This window comes from Tachysurus vachellii, chromosome 24 (genome assembly GCF_030014155.1).
Source record: "Tachysurus vachellii isolate PV-2020 chromosome 24, HZAU_Pvac_v1, whole genome shotgun sequence".
Classification (NCBI taxonomy): Eukaryota; Metazoa; Chordata; class Actinopteri; order Siluriformes; family Bagridae; genus Tachysurus; species Tachysurus vachellii.
This window is the reverse complement of record NC_083483.1, coordinates 15,076,315-15,096,052: the sequence shown is the minus strand read 5'-3', so window position 1 is coordinate 15,096,052 and position 19,738 is coordinate 15,076,315. Positions and strand designations below refer to the sequence as shown.

The window sequence follows — 19,738 nt, the reverse complement described above, 5'->3', positions numbered from 1 at the left end:
TGTTAAATCTACATGCTTTTATCTCCACTGGAAAAAGAAAACATTTGTTTCTCATGTATAACGTTACAGTTCAGTCTCTCTCTCTCACACACACACACACACACAGTGTCACTCGTCGAAGCGTGTGGAGTTCTCACTCCGAGCGTTGACGTCGATATGAAACTTTTTATCGGACGACGCGGAGAACCCGAGCCCCGCCCCTCGGTTCTGAAAGTCCATCCTCCGGTTCTGTGCCCGCTCGAATTCTCCCAGAAGGCCTTGCTGCAGGTTCTGTTGGCCCTCGGTCCCTAAAGCCATGTTGAAGCGTCCGCCGCTCTGCCCCGCCGCCTGGCCACCTTTCTTTAACCCCCCCATCAGCCGAAGGAACTTTAGCTGCCGCTCCGAGCTGTCGAACTGCGCCGTGTCCCACTGACCGAAACTCTATACACACACACACACACACACACGTGTTAAATATCACTATCTTTACACATCTGGATTCTGATTGGTCAGAATGTGTTGATTCATTTTCTTTATCGTTTTTGGTAACATATTTTTAGCACTGAGACACGTTAAAGGTGTGACGTTATTTCCTCAGATTTCTCTTAGTCAGAAGGTCTCAGATTGTTTCTCTAGCGTTTTGGTTTCTATAGCAACACCTTTTTAGCACTGCAGATTTAACTTAAAAACTGTGTGTGTGTGTGTGTGTGTAGACGTACAGAATTGGATTGTGGTTCTTGATCCTTCTCTAAAGCAGAAGTCTGCACCTGGAAAACCACACAGTAATAAATCAGATGTGTGTGTGTGTGTGAGAGAGCGTGGGTGTGAGAGAGAGAGAGTGAGTGTGTGTGTGTGTGTGTGTGAGAGAGAGAGAGAGAGAGTGTGTGTGTGTGTGTGTGTGTCCACAGTGGTGCTTTGTTAAATCATTTCATTTATTAATCAGTTACTCAAAAACTCACGTCTTCCTCCGTCTCTCTCTCCTCCTCCATTTCATCGTCTCCTTTTCCCTTTCGCTTCTTCTTTTTCTTCCTCGTCTTTTCTCCTCCATCCTCATCCTCCTCCTGCTCTTCTCCCGGTGCTGCGTTCAACTCTCGTTCATCACTCGCTCCACTCGTCTTCTTTTTCTTCTTTCTCTCCGTCTCCCTGTTCAGCTCGGTTTCCATGGTCTCGTCTCCTTCTCCGCTTTCTCTCTTCTCCTTCTTTCTTTTCCTCTTCTCTGATTTCTCTACCGTTTCTTCTCTGACGCTACCTGAGCTGCTCTCCTCCGAGTTCCTCTCCGATTTCTTCTTTTTGGACTCTTTCTCTTCGCAAACGTCCTCCGTCTCCTCGTCTCCTTCGTCCTCTTTTACTTTCTGCTTCTTCTTTTTCTCACCTGCTCCATCTTCCCCCTCCATCTTTTTGTTCTTTTTCTTCTTCTTCTGCTTCACATTAACGCTCTCATCCCTCAGACACTCCTCAGCTTCATCCTCCTCCAGCTCTTCCTCTCTTTCCTCCTTCTTTAACTTTTTCTTTCCCTTTTTCCCCAGAACTCCTTCATCCCTAGTTTCTATACCTCCCTGGCTCTCTTTGTCTTCTTTTGCTATCTTCGTCTTCTTTTTCTTTCTATCCTTTTCTGGAACTCCAACATCCCTCGATTCTATACCTCCTTCCTTCATCTCTCTTTCTCTCCGATTTCCTGTAAAATCAACAAGTAATTAAACTCAAAGTATTTCACAGTTTTTCAAAGTGATCATTCGGCTACAAGTGTGTGTGTGTGTGTGTGTGTGTGTGTGTGTGTGTGTGTGGATTAGTGATCATTCAGCTACAAGAGCATCAGTGAGATCAGACTCTGATGTTGGGATGTTGATGAGACTCCAGTTCCAGTTCATCCCGAAGGTGTTCAGTGGTGTTGAGTCAGAGTCAGGGCTCAGTGCAGGACACATGAGATCTTCACTCCAATCTTCACCTCCACACCATGGAGATCTTCATGGAGCTGCTTTTGTGTACAGGGACATTGTCATGATGGAACAGTGTCTGAGTCTCTTAGTTCCAGTGAAGAGAAATTATAAAGTTAAAGACATTCTGTACAATTGTGTGATCAGACTCATGAAGACAAACACATGAGGTGAAGACAAACACATGAGTCTGATGCAGCTTACTGACACACACACACACACACACACGAGTCTGATGGTGACAGAATCCTGTAAAGCTCTGTGTCTGACGCAGCTTACTGACACACACACACACACACACACACACACACACACACACACACACACACAGCTAGTGTTTAGCTGGGAATCTTGTACATTTTTGGCCAGTTACAGTAACACATATAATGAACGTGTGTGTTATAAATGTGCAGGTGAGTCACCACGTGGTCTACATTCATTACAGACCAGAAATAAGACCTGCAGGTTTGTGTTTAGTGTTCAGTTCAACACACAACACACACACACACAACAACCACACACACACAACACACCACACAACAACCACAGACACCCCAAAACACACACAACAACCACAGACACACAACAACCACACACACACACAACAACCACACACACAACACACCACACAACAACCACAGACACCCCAAAACACACACCACACAACAACCACACACACACACACACCAACCACACACACACACCAACACACACCACACAACAACCACACACACACACCAACACACACATACACCAACACACACACCCACCAACACACACACCAACACACACATACACCTACACACACACCACACAACAACCACACACACCACACAACAACCACACACACACACCAACACACATACACACCAACACACACACATACACCAACACACACACACCAACACACACACACCAACACACACACACCAACACACACACACCAACACACACATACACCTAAACACACACCACACAACAACCACACACACCACACAACAACCACACACACACACACACACCAACACACATACACACCAACACACACACATACACCAACACACACACACCAACACACACACACCAACACACACACACCAACACACACATACACCTACACACACACCACACAACAACCACACACACCACACAACCACACACACACACCAACACACATACACCAACACACACACACACACCAACACACACACCAACACACACACCAACACACACACCAACACACATACACACCAACACACACACCAATACACACACACCAATACACACACACCAACACACACACACCACACAACAACACTGCGTCTGTGAGAGAAACACTTTAGCTCACATGTTAGCCGCAGCGTGTCCGCATTATTTATATAAATACACAGATATAAAACACACATTTAATATAAAAGAAACGCTACTTACTTAAAGCTTAGACGCTGAGGAGAAAATACTCACGCGCTGCACAACGCGGAAGTAACCCGGAAGTGCTTAGATCAACTTCCTCCGTAGCAACAACAACCCGAGAGAAATCTTTAGCATAAAAATGTTTGATTCTTTTTTTTTTCCCTCCCTGAGATTTAATCCTGTTTTTTTAAATTGGTCATTAATGACCAGAGACACCTATGTTCACTTTTTACAAAGTTTAAAGTGTAAAAAAGAATGAAAGGTTAAATGTAAACAATGGGATGATGGTGAAATGTATAATTATTATAATTACAGCTCATTAAAGTGCAGCTTGTGTAATTATTACCTTCAGTTTAATACATCATTTCTCACAGACATTAGAAAAGCAAAGCATCTCAACATTTAGGCCCCAGGTTGTAGATACACACTTTACTGAAGCTGTCTCATTATTATTATTATTATTATTGTTATTATTATTATTATTATTATTATTTCACCATCATCTTCCTTCTTCCAGATAAAATCAGACAGAAAACCAGCCAAATCTCATGATTCATATCAACATGAGACTGAATGATATCAATATAAATGAAAACCACATTCAAGGTCAAATCTCTGAGTTTCAAGGTCAAATCTCTGGGTTTCTACTCTGTATGTAACGTTTTACAGAAAAGTCACATGACCTTCAACACGTTTAAACACTTAAAGACCTCATGTGGTGTGTTTCAATGTGCACATTTGTTCATAAGTAGCTCATGAAGAATGCTCTTGAAACTCTGTGTGTGTGTGTGTGTGTGTGTGTAATATAGGAAATACGGTACTGATACTGTAAAATAATTAGATTCGTGTTAAAACATTTTAAAAAAATATTCTTGATGTCCAAAATACTCCAAAGATGTATGTACATTTCTGACTGTATAAACTATATGAACTTTAAACCTTTAACTCAACTTTATAAGAAAGACAGAGAGCGTTTGAGTGCCATGGTTAGCTTTATTGTCAGAGGAGACATTGAAATCAATTAAACTGCACCATATTGTATCTTAGCACGACTGAACTGTAGGAACGTTAACACGTGTGCAACCATTAACTTCTGTCCACGTCAAAAACCCAGTCCGTCCTCCACACCATCCACCCCCACCGTGACATGAAATGGAACAGTCCAGAGTTCGAAAGGAACGATCGTGTCTGTAACACGTATAAACCAATGGAGAAGGGGGGGGATCCTGGAGGTGATGAAGAAGAAGAGGAAGAGGTGAAGGTGGAGATGATCCTGTGATTCCTTCGGCAGACGAAATCAAACCGCTTTCAGGATCCAGAACAAATCTTCATAAGTTTTATACCAAAGCGTGCAGGAATTACACCACTAACACCGACTGGCCATTAAACAAATGTGTTTGTTAAAAAACGAAAGCACGGACAACGTTACGACCCTTCGTCTATTTAAAGTGCTACTCATATTATTCAGTTACTCGTACTAGAAAATAAGCCTAAATCTCAACACTGCTCACAAAATAGTTACAAAAGAAAAACAAAAAGCCAAACCGTTTGAAAAGATAGAAAATAATTCACTTCGAAGAGAGAGAGAGAGAGAGAGAGAGAGAGAGAGAGAGAGAGAGAGAAACTATTCAACATCAAGGCTGGAAATGAATGAAAGTATGCATTAGTACAGCATCATGTTTTAAAGTGCACAGAAACACATCCCTGAATAGCAAAACAAACCCAAACCACACAAACTCTCCACTGTGACTCTCACTTCAGCCTTTATCTGGACTACAGCCTTAAACTCTCACACAAGTCTTCAGTAACCCGTGTGAGGACTAAAGAAACAATACAACAGAAACAGCAACAGAAAGTTACGCTGGAGTCAGGAAACGGTCACATTTTCTGATTGTCTTCATCCCCGTGTGAGGAGTTAAGGAGCTGATTTTAAACAAGATAAAAACAAAGGCTTGGATTTAAACGATGTGACATTATTATCGTGATTACTGACTGAAGTGTTGTCGGTAAACTTCATCCCAAATAGTGCTTTATATAAACACAACAGGCAAAACTGGCTAGTTGAAGTGAATACAGTACTGTCACGTCACGGCAATATCATACGAGCTGCTTCACACACACAGGCTTGGTGCTTCCTTTGTAAAAAAAAAAATATAATAATAATAATAATAATCATTTTTTAATCGTACATGAATTAAAGATGTAGGAATGCAGACGCTTTGTAAATGAATGGTGCTGGTGGAGTTTTCACTACATTTTTCTTTAATTAACAAACACACATACAAAACAAACACACACACACACACACACAAAACACACACAACTTAATCCATCTTTGTTCCATCGTGTTTTTTGGTAGATTGGAGAAAACTGGAGAACATATTGTTGGAGAACAATAAAACCATTTGCTTGTTTATTTGTTTGTTTGTTTATTCCTTCCTTCCACTCACTGTCACTAACTGAAACAAGCGCTGAGTCGACATTTTCTTTACCACATGCTCATGGCTTTGATTCTGGTTCTGACTCCGCCCCCTACCTGCCATTGGTCTGTTATCTAATGTGTTAACCTGTCCTCCGGTCAGCCCTCGACTCCTTCGCCTATTATTGCTCTTGCCTTTCGTGCAGTTTCATGCTTTTCTTTTGACACCCAGTGACGTTTCCTGTCTCGTGATACTTTAGTGACCCAAACTGTCAAAGCTCATTTTGAACACAGACTGAAAAGGGATGATACGATGAACGCAGAGGCTGAACGGCTCAGATAACCTTCCTGCAAATATATTAGGGATCTATTATAGTCTTTTAAAAGAACACACTGTGGATGATACGTCTGATCTCTGACCTGCTGCTGAAGATGATTGGACTTGACTCGCATATTTGTTTACAGACACAGGATCACAAGAGAAAGGGAAAAAAAAAGAGTAAAGAAAAAAAAACACAATTCCCTAGCATTCAGAATTATTTCCTTTTCCTCTTGTTTTGGTATTTTTTTCTTAAGGTGCTTCATTTATTGACTTAAAACCTTTAAGGAGAAGAAATGTTTTCTATGTATAAAAAAACTAAATAAAAGTCAATATGTGGAGTGAAAACAGTGCAGCAGCAAAAGACTTGGGTGTAAACTGTGCAGTTTTAATCGCTGGAAAATGAGTGCGTTTTTCTGACACACTTCCGCTGACGCCTTGGTTTTGATTCTTTTGTCTGTTGTGTAAAATGTTACTTTAATTTAAAAACTTAAAAAATTTTAAATCTAAAGACCCACAAATTTTTTTCTGATGCAAAAATGTGAAACATTTTAGACAAAAATCTGTATAAAAAGGACTTTTATGCAGGACTGCATGTGTAATTATAAAAAAAAACTATAACATACTTATAACATTAATATGTACTAAAGATCTGAATCCTGATATGAGCCGAATGTAGAATATAACAGTCTGATTGACTCGCAAAACAAAACAAAAAACGTGAGAGATGTTAAAACAAACGTTCTGCTTCGATTTATATTGTGTAGCATTCTCACGTGAACGTCTCCGGCTTCATTCGGGGCGGAGTGTAGAATTTTTCAGGACAGTGATGAGTGACATCACAAACGTTTCTTCTCTCAAACAATTTGAGATCGAGCGAGAAATCCGGCGTACAGCGGCGTGAGGAGATGATCGTGTTTTGTTAGTGAATATGTGTCATACTCCATTAGTATAGAATTAAAGCAGAATTCATTATTATTTCATTTAGATCTATTGGGATTTCTTTGTTATTTACTTCCACGACTGCGAAACTAAATCAATAATTGATTGCGGTAATAATTGAGGTAAACGGACGAGAGGAATTTGTCCGTTTATGCTGCTGCGCTAACGCACTAATTCGTAGCAAAACCCAACCCTAAAAAAACTCGACTTTAGCCTCTTTGTTCAGTTTGTTCGCTGTTAAAATTCCAAAATTACACTCAACTTCTTTCTTTGCCATCACACTACAAAACAATAAGCATAATATAGAACTCGTAAACTAAACAAATAAAATCAGAGGAAAAACGTTGCGACTTTCCCTCGTTTGGCATCGTTTGCTGTTCAATGATATTTTATTGCTTTTTAAATTTCTGAACTTTTCAATCACACATTTAATTTTTTAAAAAATTAAAACTCTTATTAGGCTCAAGAGATTTAAACCGTTCAATTCGACTGAATAGTAATCTAGCTAACAATGAAAAGATAATAAATCCTTTACTTTAAAACTTTAGCGGTGAGTTGTGGTTTCGTGCACCATCAATTTTTAAATAAAACAAACTAATTTTTTTTTTAAATGTGAAAAAGCCGAAGCTCAAAGAACAGCAGGATTAAACGGTGAAAATAAAATCTAATCTTTATTATTAGTGATGATAACACTGGCTAGTTAGCTTCTGCTACTGAGCGTTGTTATGGTTACCGTGTCATGTGCGTCGCTTCAGTAAAAAAAGAAAAAAAAAAAGCCTGGTGTGAAAGCATCCGTAATTCGTCACCATCCAGTGCAACGTGAGTGTGCGGTTGCCATGGAAAACATCGCTCAGTTTCAGGTTAACTTACAGAGATTATTACATTATTACAATATTGTACGAAAGCACAGCTTATGTAAAACTATTAGTTTACCCTCTCCACACCGTTTGCCCTTTGACCCTGTGACATCACACAGAGTGTATATTAGACGAGGGATTGTGGGATTCACCAGAGATGCCGTCCTGTGTAGTTCGGGGGAGCTGTGGGAATCTGCGATACAAAAAAGTGTTCTGTAAGTCTGTGTGTGTGTGTGTGTGTGTGTGTGTGTGTGTGAGAGAGAGGGGGGGGGGAGGGGGGGAGGGGCAGAGAGAGAGAGAGAGAGAGAGAGAGAGAGAGAGGGGAGGGGAAGAGAGAGAGAGAGTGAGAGAGAGAGAGTGAGAGAGAGACAGAGCGCGAGGGGTTGTGCAGAGAGAGAGAGAGAAAGAGAGAGAGGGGGAGAGAGAGAGAGAGAGAGAGAGAGAGAAAGAGAGTGAGAGAAAGTGAGAGAGAGAGAAAGAGAGAGAGAGAAAGAGAGAGAGAGAGAGAGAAAGAGAGAGAGGGGGAGAGAGAGTGAGAAAGAGAGAGAGAGAAAGAGAGAGAGAGAGAAAGAGAGAGTTAGAAAGAGAGAGAGAGGGGAGGGGAAGAGAGAGAGAGAGAGAGAGAGAGAGAGAGAGAGAGAAAGAGAGAGTTAGAAAGAGAGAGAGAGAGTGGAGGGGAAGAGAGAGAGAGAGAGAGAGAGAGAGAGAGAGAGAGAGAGAGTAACATATTCACCGTTCCTCCGTTCATGAGCAGGGCCATCTCAGTGGGCTGGTACACATGGCTTCGGAACTGAGGTGTAGGGCGTATTACTGTAGTGTGATAACCTCCACCCTGCATGCCTGTGCACACACACACACACACACACACACACACACACATACACACACAATTTAATGTTGTCACTGACTGTCATGTCTTTAAGAGAACAGACACTGACCTGGTTTCTGGGGACCAGCAATAAAAAAAGTTTAATTTCCTTTTCCTCTGTCTTACATTTAAGTCTCACATTAAAGCACAGAGACAAAAAGATTTTCATTTGGACAGAATTTTCTTTAGTGTAGGAGCGCTGGTGGTTTTTGTCTTTTACCAGGAAAAAAACCACGGTAAAGAATTACTGAAATCTAGGCTTATGCTTAAATAATGTTATGTGCACACACACACACACACACACACACACACACACACAACTTTACCTGCGCTATGCTCCTCTATGGAAAACGTCTGTCTTTCCGTGTACGCTGCTCTGTGACTGGCTGGCAGTTCGTCGTCATCACGGTAAGCGTGCGAAGACTGTGGTTGCCGTGCGTCATAATAATCCTGGCCCCCTTCTTCTGCCCTCTGATTGGTGGTTCGCAGACACAGGTGGGCTTCTGGAATGGCATGGAAGAGCAGCAGAGCCCATCCCTCCATCACTAATGCTATAGCCAGAGCAGGTTCCTCTCCATCTGTCTCACCGGTTGTGGTGCTCCTCCCAGCAGCGTTACCGTACAGGTAAAACCCGAGCCATGCAGCCCAAACAAGAAGAGAGACGAGACATGAGAGGAAAAGCCAGACGCCGTTACAGCTCCATCTGCGCCTCTTCTTCCTCGCTGCATCATCTACATGCCTCGAGCCACACAGAAGGACTCCGAGTGAAACTGTTGTGGATGTGAGCAGCAGTCCTAATGCATAGCCACACACTAATGCAAAGTCCAGTGGTGGGTAATCACAGGCGCTGCGGCCCTCGCGTGCCACTGTGAGCAACAGCCACTCGCCGCTGATGACTCCCTGCACGAGCGCGATGCCGAACGCCAGTGCTGACAGTGTGCCGCCTGATGGGCTGCGTTTCCCTGTCGCAAGCTTCCGTAGCCGCACTGCCTGCACCAACAGGCACGAGAAACACAGAGCAAAGAGCGAGCTCCACAGCCCACGCCGCAACACACACACGGTCTCTCCACGTCCCACCATGAATGCCAAAGACAGGCAGAACAGACCCACCGTACTCAGTAGCAGAAGCAGCAGAGGTCCCACACCGCTACGCCGCTCTGGGTCACTCACCATTTTCAACTTTGAGAGTAGGATGGCGAAAAGGACGAGAGCTGAAATGGCACCACCACATGCCACAGCCTCTAAAACAACCCCCCACACAGACTCCAGGTCACACAGGATCCGGTAAGATGGATGCAGACCTGAGCCACACCCTTTGGGAGGGGGCGGAGAGTCTACTGGAGATGATCCTGCGTGGCAGACAAGCAAGACGATGACGGTGAGGGTGGGAATCATTGTCATGGCTACGGAAGAGAGAAGAAGAGACGGTTTAATATGCATATTAGCTTCAAGATATATGACATGCAGCAAAATGTAAGTTTTGGTTATGTTACAGTTTCTAAGACACTGCAAATGATTCAAGCATTAAATAAAATATATAAGTGTACAGAAATGGCACAAATGCAGGCAGAAAACTACCAGCGTTAGTGTTAGTGATAATCCTGGGGATAAAAACAAGTCATGAATTGCCCAAGCAGACAGAAGGACCACAACCAGTCCAATTACAGCCAGGTTTATCCCTGCTGTGTAGAACATCAGAACAGACCACTTAGAAAATGCTGCAAAGGTAGAAGACCATGTCACATGACCCTGTCATCAAGAAAAATGCTCCAGTGGACTCCAGACCTGGACCTATTAAAAAATAAGAAAAATCTCAGCTCAATAGATATATCAGGTTTTTTTTTATTTCAGGTCGGTGCAAGCAACTTGTATCCATGGAGCCATCCTGACTGGTGCCAAGAATACAAGCTGGTGACAGTGTGACTGTGTTGGAAATGTTTTCCTGGCACACATCTGACACTGGGACACAGTGCCCAGTGTGACCCGCTTAAAATACAGTCTCTGGGGAGGAGGATGGATGGGTATGACCTGTCAGGGGGCTTAAAATAACTACTAGTGCCCCTGCTGAACCACAAGATACTTCCAGCATAATAATACACCAGGTCACAAGACATGAAGATGATTTGGAGACTCTGTGGCTGAGCCCCATTAAGCACAGGCATTGGATGGAAAAGTCGATTTGAGGAAGCGATCCAATCTGCACCAACTGTTGATATGACATTAATATGAGTCTCGAGACTGTTCTTTCAGCATCTCCTCAATGTTTGTTTTTCAAAACACATCAACTGTTTCAAGATTTTAGCAAAATCCGGTGTCCCGAGTGGCGCAACAGGATAGCGTCCTGTCAGATTGCAAACAAAAGCGGAGCTGGTTGATAGGAATGGCACAGGAAAGGGTTAGAGTATGCAGAGCTTTCATCTGAGGGTTCAGCTGCCTGGAGGAAGCAGATGTGTGATAGATGAGATGAGGGTCAGATGCTGTGTGGAAAATTTTACTATTTATTTTAAAGAGTACATTTTTTGGTCCCGATCGTGAATTCAGTAAACTACTTAATATCTGTCAGGCGGTTCAGTCATGGAACACTTTTTTTCTGAGCTATTTTTTCCACTTTATGTTGATCTCAGGCTTGCGAGCGAGCTGATTTTATATAAAAGTGCTTTTTTTCTAGCCAAATGAGTTTGTGTGGATGCAGAAGATTTGCTGTTAAAGGATTTCTTCTGATTCACAGAAAAGTTTCTGTTGTAAAGAGGTGAAGTTTCTGTCCTCGGTTAGCAAAGTCTCTCCTAGACACCATCGTGATCTGCTGCTTGGTTGTGCTCGATGGTGTTTAAGATGGTTTGTCGGGTGAGAAGCTTTGTATTATTACTCCGTAGTTCCTCTTCTTGATATCTGCCCACAGGACTGTATTGATCGTACTTGACGTGACCGCATCAGTAACAGCGAGCATAAAAAAAACCACAAACATTTTTCATCACACATATTTATCAGTGTAATAACACCCACTGGTCCGCGTCACGTGGTATCAGATGTTGGTATCGGTGTGTATTATTTTACACTTTATACCGATATATCGTATATCAATATCGATATCGATACATCCCTAGGTAAAACAACAACAACAAACAAACAAAAAACACCCCCCAACAACCCAACATTTTTCTTCGCCCTTTTTTATCCAGTGCAGAATCGAACAAAAGACACGACTGATTTTTTTGTGCGTTAAAGCGTTTCTTCTGTGTGTTCTCCAAAGGATGGACGGATGATGTCACTCTTTTGTTTAGTCTCGCGCTCCGAGAGGCCTCCCGGCCGCGCTAGGCCAAACGGGTTTCCATGACAACCGGAGACATGCGTGGGATGCCCGACACGGAAGTGAGTCGCGTTTATATAAGGAGCGATTACCGTGACAACCGCGCGCGCACTCACTCACTCACTCACTCTACCTCGCACACTCAGACACACACACACACACACACACACACACACACACACACACGAGGCATTGCAGTACAATTGCTCTTGTATGGAGCTAAGGCGCGCGCCTACATTTTTCTGTAATATCTGCAAACGCACTAAGCAACAACGTGATCAGATAAACGTTAAAGAAAGACTCTGTCTCACCTTCGTAAGGATAATATTATCCGTAAAGACACCCCGAAACGTTCCTCTGTGGCCGCTTCACGCGCGCTCTTTACGCACACTGCTTATCCAGGCATTATTCATCTGAACCCTTCACAAAGCGCCGCGTCTCCACCAAGAGAATAACGGCGCAATCACGCGCACCCCGGAGCTCAGGTCTGTTAACGGCTGTTAAATCTCCTCCTCACATTGGCTGAATGTGTCAGAGGGATGGTTTTATACTGTAAAGAGCCTGTTTACACGCCGAGAGGGAAAACAAAGAAAATAACTGAAAGGAATAATAAAGTCCTGGTGGAAAAATCGGTGCGCTTCCAACGTGGTGAGCTCGACGTTCTTCCCTTTCCCATAGACACTCGATATTCCTCTCAAAAAAGGGTTAAACCACGATGTCACCTCTCTCTCAATCGTCAGTGAGGTGTGTGTGTGTGTGTGCGTGCGTGTGTGTGTGTGCGAGCGTGCGTGCGTGCGTGTGTGTGTGTAAGAGAGAGAGAGGTCCGTTTTTCCCCGGATGTGACCGGTGCACTTGAGCTTAACGTAAGCTCCCTCCCTCGTGCTAGGTATCCTTCGGCCAAAACCCTCAGAAGAACCACACACACACACACACACACACACACACACACACACACACACACACACACACACACGCACGCATCCGTGAATATATATGCACGCACGCGCAATAACATACAATCAGAGTGAGTCCCACGTGAGACACCATAAAAGTGGATTATGTAACAGAGTTGGCCACTTGTGTGTGTGTGTTTGTGTGTGTGTGTGTGTGTGTGTGTGTGTGTGTGTGTGTGTGTGTGGTCCTGTCCTGTTAAGTAGGCAGAACTAATCCTCCTGTCTCATTTATTTTTCCTTCCTTCTTTATTAAACAAAAACTTTTTTCACTCATCTTTTATCGCATGACTTTGTGTATTTGTGTACATTTGTGTAGTGTTATGTGTTTGCGTGCAGAATCAAGTGCACGTTAAAAAAACGTGACACATCGTTAATATTTCTGTTGCACAGCTTTACAGTACGTGCACGTGCATGCGAAACGTCGCAGGTTATCTGAGGTCAGGCTCGTTGTGATGGTCAAAAAAAACTCTCCTGTTTAATTCACTGTCAGTGCAATTAGCCTGATCAGCAGCCTGGTGTTAAGCAGATTAGTTACAGTTGCTGAGTAAAGACACATGTGTGCTGAATAGCTGCAAGCTACATCACCGTAAAACACTGCAGTTCATAGAAACATGGCTTAGAAGTTTCTGGTATGGAGAGTTGGATGTGAGGACAGTCCACTTAAGGACACACACACACACACACAAACAAACATACACACACACACACGTTTACATTTACAACTTACATTTTTCTTATTTTCAGTTTATACACCTGAGCAATTAAAAAAAAGATTAAAAGGTTAAGGGCCTGGGAGGACCTGGTTGGTGGACCTGGGAATCGAACCAGTGACCTTCCGATCAGTAGTCGAACATCTTAACACACACACACACACACACACACACACACACACACACACACACACACACACACACACACACACACACACACACACACACACACACACACACACACACACACACACACACACACACACACACACACACACACACACACACACACACACACACACACACACACCAAGGGGTAATTTAGTGTAGCCAGTCCATGTACAGGGAGGTTTTTAGGAGTTTGGAAGAAAACAGAGAACCCGGAGGAAACCCACACAGGGAGACACAGAGAGAACATGTAGAACTGTGGCACAAGGATGCAATTCAGCTTTCAGAAAGGAATTTATGGTTGATAAATCAAGTGCTGTGTCTACACAGAGTCAGGATTGTAGGATTGTCCTTCTGAGGAAGAGGTCAAAACCGGCCCGGATGTCAGTATTGCGGATTTCCATCAAGCTGAGCAGTATTTTCCCCCACTGCACCTCCGGTTCAGATGTGCACCACATCCTCTGCATCTGTTCCTTCCTGAATTGAACACTGCACTTTTAAATCACAGGTATATTTACAAAAAGTGTCTGACCAGAGACAGGAAATGTTCAAACACCCAGGAGGAAGATAACATATAGCTATAGATTCAATTTCAAATCCTCTAGCTATAATGTGGAGAATCCTAAGTTCTACTTTTTACAGCTCAGCAGATAACAGACAGTAGACAGTCAGATTTCAGTGAGAGTTACAAGGGATGAATTAAATATTTCCTGAGTAGTTTAATTATTCCTGTCATCTGGAGTTTCAGATTGATTCTGTAAGAGACTAATGAGCACCATTACAGACTGGGATCTTCTTCAGGACATGTTTGGACCACAACTGGTTGTCGAGTTGTCTCAAAGTTTTGACAACAGTGTCGTGTAGTGGACACAACTGGGTATTACACTTTACTGTCATGCCTACAGCCTTACGGGGTTTATTTATTATTCATTAAAAGAAATCAGCAAAATTAATTAAACAAATCATTTGCAAATCAGCACCAAAAACATGGTGACTTCTGGAGTATTAATTAATTAGTTTATTAGTTATATTTATTTATTTATTTATTTATTTATCTATCTATCTATCTATCTATCTATCTATCTATCTATCTATCTATCTATTTATTTATTTATTTGTTTGTTTGTTTGTTTGTTTGTTTGTTTGTTTATAAATAAACAGTCAACAGAAATCAATAATAAAAAAATTAATTAAACAAATCATTTGCAAATCAGCACTAAAAACATGGTGACTTCGGGAGTATTAATCAATCAATTCATTAATTTGTTTGTTTGTTTATTCACTCATTCACTCATCTTCTACCGCTTATCCGAACTACCTCGGGTCACGGGGAGCCTGTGCCTATCTCAGGCGTCATCGGGCATCAAGGCAGGATACACCCTGGACGGAGTGCCAACCCATCGCAGGGCACACGCACACACACACACACACTCATTTACTCACACAATCACACACTACAGACAATTTTCCAGAGATGCCAATCAACCTACCATGCATGTCTTTGGACCGGGGGAGGAAACCGGAGTACCCGGAGGAAACCCCCGAGGCACGGGGAGAACATGCAAACTCTACACACACAAGGCGGAGGTGGGAATCGAACCCCCAACCCTCGAGGTGTGAGGCGAACGTGTTAACCACTAAGCCACCGTGACCCCGTGTTTATTTATTCATAAATAAACAGACAAATAAACAGACAAAATCTAAAAAATACAACATATGAAAACAATTGACTGACTGATGATATGCTGTGATAGGAATACAGACTGACTTAAAAATACACGTTGAAGTATAAAAAAAGATTGTAAAAATACAGAATATGTTAAAATTTAATAGCAGTAATATGGCATAAGAAGAGGTAATAAAATTTGATGGTAGTTAGCAGCTTGCTGAAGATAAGATTAGAGTAGATTTCCATAAAAAAACAAACAAACCAACAAACAAAAAACACAAAAAAAATGCATCGCAAATTTAGCAAAAAGCCACAAAATGAAAAGGTTTTGGCTGAAATCAATAAAAAAAAAAAGAAAAACTCTACATAATTCTTAAGTGACTGATTTATTCAGTGAGGCTAAGCACCAGGTCTGGGATCTTTTTTTACAAGGTAACTTTCCAGCTCAATTACCATGAAAACATATAAACCTGGAGAAATAGCAGCACTCTTGAACGTACAGGATTCGTCTCAGGCTTTTCTCATTTTTTTCCCCTGTGCTCGTGAGTCAACACGAGGGCTGAAGGTTCACCAGTTTGTTCTGAAGTTCCTGAGAGAAGTAGAAATGTTAGAGGTTAATGAAGGTGTGAGTGAAGATCACAAGAGCTCAGAAAGACAAACCCTACAATCTGAACTGTTCATCAGATCATCCACCTGACAGCTCAACAAATATCCCAAGAATGTCAAAGATGTCGTCTGTGACATTATCGAGCGTAGCTTTCTGTAAAGATACTGAGGAAAGGAATGTGTAGAAAGAAGAAGAAGAAAAAACCAAACAGGTTTATGACCGAAGAAAGAAGGGATCTGGAACAACAAAAGCGCTTATAGGTGAAACATAACGATCTCTAAGCGTTTTGAAGACCATTAGACTCAAACATTGTGTAGTTATATGTTTATACAATCATACATATTGAATTTTGTGTATTTTGTAATAAGTAGCATTGATATGGAAAAAAAAAAAGAAAATAAAAATCAATCCCCGAGCTGTTGAAAGATATTTAATATTCTCACATCTAATATTGTGAACAGCTGTCCATGATGATTAGTAGTGATTGGTTAATGGTGGTTGATGGTGGTTAATGGTGGTTAATGGTGGTTAATGGTGGTTAATGGTGGTTTACATTTACATTTACAGCATGTGACAGACGCCCTTATCCAGAGCGACGTACATAAGTGCTTAAATCTCTAACATTGAATACATTAACGCTGGATCACTAAGTTACATACTTAAGATACCATGAGTTTAAAACATTTGTTCAAAATTACAATGAAAAAGTGTCAAAGGTGTTTTTTTTTTTTTTTTTTAATAAAATGCAAAAAAGAAGGAAAGAAGTGTTAGTTGAAGTGTTTCCTGAATAAGTAGGTCTTCAACCACCGCTTGAAAATAGCCAGTGACTCCAGACCTCTAGGTGAAGTTCATCCCACCACCTTGGTGCCAGTACAGAGAAGAGTCTTGTAGTATACTTGCCTTTTACCCTGAGAGATGGTGGAAACAGTCGCATGGTTGATGGTGGTTGATGATATCATTGATGGTATCAGTGCTAAGGAGGTGGTGTTAGTTTGACCATCTTTTTTTCTTTAGTCCTTCTGTCTTCTGTTTCTCTTTTTTGCAGTGTAATAACGCTGGTGACGTCTAAGTGGGATTCAGTCTGAGCAGCGACACTCAGAGAGGATCGACGCTCAGCACACAGGTAAGTTTTCACCTTATAAATCTGTGCAGCGGTGAATCATGAAGTGTCAGCAAACGTATTTCATTAAACCTGCGCAGAGAGATGAGGGGAACTGTGGATGGGATGAGATTTCTGTAAGTAGAAAGAAGAAATTATAGGTCTCTATGACTGCTAATCAAAGGAGTGATAGTGATTTACATTTACAGCATTTAACAGACGTCCTTATCCAGAGCGACTTACATTTTATCTCTTTTTTTTATACAACTGAGCAATTGAGGGTTAAGGGCCTTGCTCAGGGGCCCAGCAGTGGCAGCTTGGTGGATGTAGGAATCGAACTCACAACCTTCCGATTGGTAGTCCAACACCATAACCACTAGGCTACCACATCCCTGTGATGAGTGATAAGTGTGATGTGTGTGGTGAGTGTGATGGGTGTGATGAGTGACTTCAGTGGGAGCAGTGTGATGAGTGTGATGTGTGTGATGGGTGTGATGAGTGTGATGAGTGTGATCAGGTTGATCAGTGGGAGCAGTGTGATGGGTGTGATGTGTGTGATGGGTGTGATGAGTGTGATGAGTGTGATCAGGTTGATCAGTGGGAGCAGTGTGATGGGTGTGATGGGTGTGATGAGTGTGACGAGTGTGATCAGGTTGATCAGTGGGAGCAGTGTGATGGGTGTGATGGGTGTGATGAGTGTGATGAGTGTGATCAGGTTGATCAGTGGGAGCAGTGTGATGGGTGAGATGTTTATTTTGCTTGTGAAATTTCTTCTTGTAGTTCTTGTTTTTAACAAAATAATGACTCTCCCCCACAGACTGAGCTTTCTCTTCACAACCAGTTGGTTTACGTTCCTGCCCCTTGGTCTCTCTCTCTCTCTCTCTCTCTCTCTCTCTCTCTCTCTCTCTGTCTCTCTGTCTCTCTCTCTCTCTGTCTCTCTGTCTCTCTCTCTCTCTGGCTCTCTCTCTCTCTCTCTCACACACACACACACACACACACTGTAACTGTTATCAATGTTCTATCAATCAACTGATTTAAGAAATGTCACCTCACCAGCTCATCTGAGTTCACAGCTGAATTCTCTGCCACATGTCTTCAGATGTCTTCATGGACACTAGTGTGAAAGACATGTGATGAGCACAATGCAGATCATGTGCCTTAAATTCAAATCTATAATATTTAGACAGATTTTCAATGTTATTTAGATTTTCCGTCATCTTTCCCCACAGCTGCAGCAGAATCAGTGCACATTAGTCTCCGCCTCTTCTTCCACACAGTATGGCGTTCGTTATTGATGTCCCTGCACAACCTGTCATCATTGAACAAGCTCCGCCTCCTGTAGTCTTCCAGGCTCCACCTCCACCTGTCATCATTGAACAAGCTCCGCCTCCTGTAGTCTTCCAGGCTGCACCTCCACAAGTCGTCATTGAACAAGCTCCGCCCCCTGTAGTTGTCCAGGGTCCTACTGCTGTGGGTAAGATTTCTGCACAATTTCAATACAGTGGCTCGTAATGTAGAGTGAACTGTATATGGACAAACACACAACACACTGACCAACCAAACACACAACACACTGACCAACCAAACACACAACACACTGACCAACCAAACACACAACACACAGACGAACCAAACACACAACACACTGACCAAACAAACACACAACACACTGACCAACCAAACACACAACACACTGACCAACCAAACACACAACACACTGACCAACCAAACACACAACACACTGACCAACCAAACAGACCAACCAAACACACAACACACTGACCAACCAAACACACAACACACTGACCAACCAAACACACAACACACTGACCAACCAAACAGACCAACCAAACACACAACACACTGACCAACCAAACACACAACACACTGACCAACCAAACACACAACACACTGACCAACCAAACACACAACACACTGACCAACCAAACACACAACACACTGACCAACCAAACACACAACACACTGACCAACCAAAGACACAACACACTAACCAACCAAACAGACCAACCAAACACACAACACACTGACCAACCAAACACACAACACACTGACCAACCAAACACACAACACACTGACCAACCAAACACACAACACACTGACCAACCAAACACACAACACACTGACTAACCAAACAGACCAACCAAACACACAACACACAGACCAACCAAACACACAACACATTGACCAATCAAACACACAACACACTGACCAACCAAACACACAACACACTGACCAACCAAACACACAACACACTGACCAACCAAACAGACCAACCAAACACACAACACACTGACCAACCAAACACACAACACACTGATGAAAAAACAAGTAAATACACTGACAAACTTTGCTTTGCTTAATGGTGTGTGTGTGTGTGTGTGTGTGTGTGTGTGTGTGTGTGATTGCAGTGATGCATGCTCCTATGAAATCATTACCTGTATCAATGACATGTGGCTACTGCAAGCAGAAGATT

At 42.4% G+C, this 19,738-nt stretch overlaps 3 protein-coding genes and 1 long non-coding RNA gene across 5 annotated transcripts in view; 1 reads left to right on the top strand and 3 right to left on the bottom strand.

Moving 5' to 3' along the window:
* Positions 1-2: 2 nt before the first annotated feature.
* On the bottom strand, positions 3-3,420 carry knop1 (lysine-rich nucleolar protein 1). Of its 2 annotated transcripts, XM_060860550.1 has the most exons (5): positions 3,345-3,392; positions 1,807-1,954; positions 939-1,654; positions 699-746; positions 3-420 (listed from the first exon to the last, which is right to left on the bottom strand). In XM_060860550.1, exons 3-5 carry the CDS (start codon positions 1,632-1,634, stop codon positions 109-111), a joined length of 1,056 nt encoding a protein of 351 aa, XP_060716533.1. In that variant the 5' UTR covers positions 1,635-1,654; positions 1,807-1,954; positions 3,345-3,392; the 3' UTR covers positions 3-108. The 2 variants fall into 2 exon arrangements, with proteins under 2 accessions (XP_060716533.1, XP_060716534.1); XM_060860551.1 differs by lacking the exon at positions 1,807-1,954 and having other exon boundaries at positions 3,345-3,420.
* Positions 3,421-5,559: 2,139 nt separating this feature from the next.
* On the bottom strand, positions 5,560-12,878 carry gprc5bb (G protein-coupled receptor, class C, group 5, member Bb). Its single transcript, XM_060860534.1, has 4 exons — positions 12,350-12,878; positions 9,058-10,134; positions 8,597-8,703; positions 5,560-8,056 (listed from the first exon to the last, which is right to left on the bottom strand). The coding sequence occupies exons 2-4, from the start codon at positions 10,130-10,132 to the stop codon at positions 8,012-8,014; spliced, it is 1,227 nt and encodes a 408-aa protein (XP_060716517.1). The 5' UTR covers positions 10,133-10,134; positions 12,350-12,878; the 3' UTR covers positions 5,560-8,011.
* Positions 12,879-17,075: 4,197 nt separating this feature from the next.
* Positions 17,076-19,738, bottom strand: part of LOC132839559 (uncharacterized) — a 2,853-nt gene continuing 190 nt past the window's right edge. The window contains exons 1-3 of the long non-coding RNA XR_009647738.1: positions 19,701-19,738; positions 18,298-18,727; positions 17,076-17,379 (exon numbers count right to left, since the gene is read on the bottom strand). The exon at positions 19,701-19,738 is cut by the window's right edge and continues 190 nt beyond it. This is a non-coding gene — a long non-coding RNA (uncharacterized LOC132839559). The remainder of the gene's footprint in view (positions 17,380-18,297; positions 18,728-19,700) is intronic.
* The window catches only part of LOC132839548 (lipopolysaccharide-induced tumor necrosis factor-alpha factor homolog), a 3,408-nt gene continuing 757 nt past the window's right edge, over positions 17,088-19,738 (top strand). Inside the window, exons 1-3 of the mRNA XM_060860581.1 lie at positions 17,088-17,268; positions 18,474-18,718; positions 19,674-19,738. The exon at positions 19,674-19,738 is cut by the window's right edge and continues 68 nt beyond it. Of these exons, the coding sequence (XP_060716564.1) occupies positions 18,523-18,718; positions 19,674-19,738 (261 nt within the window). The 5' untranslated portion in view covers positions 17,088-17,268; positions 18,474-18,522. The remainder of the gene's footprint in view (positions 17,269-18,473; positions 18,719-19,673) is intronic.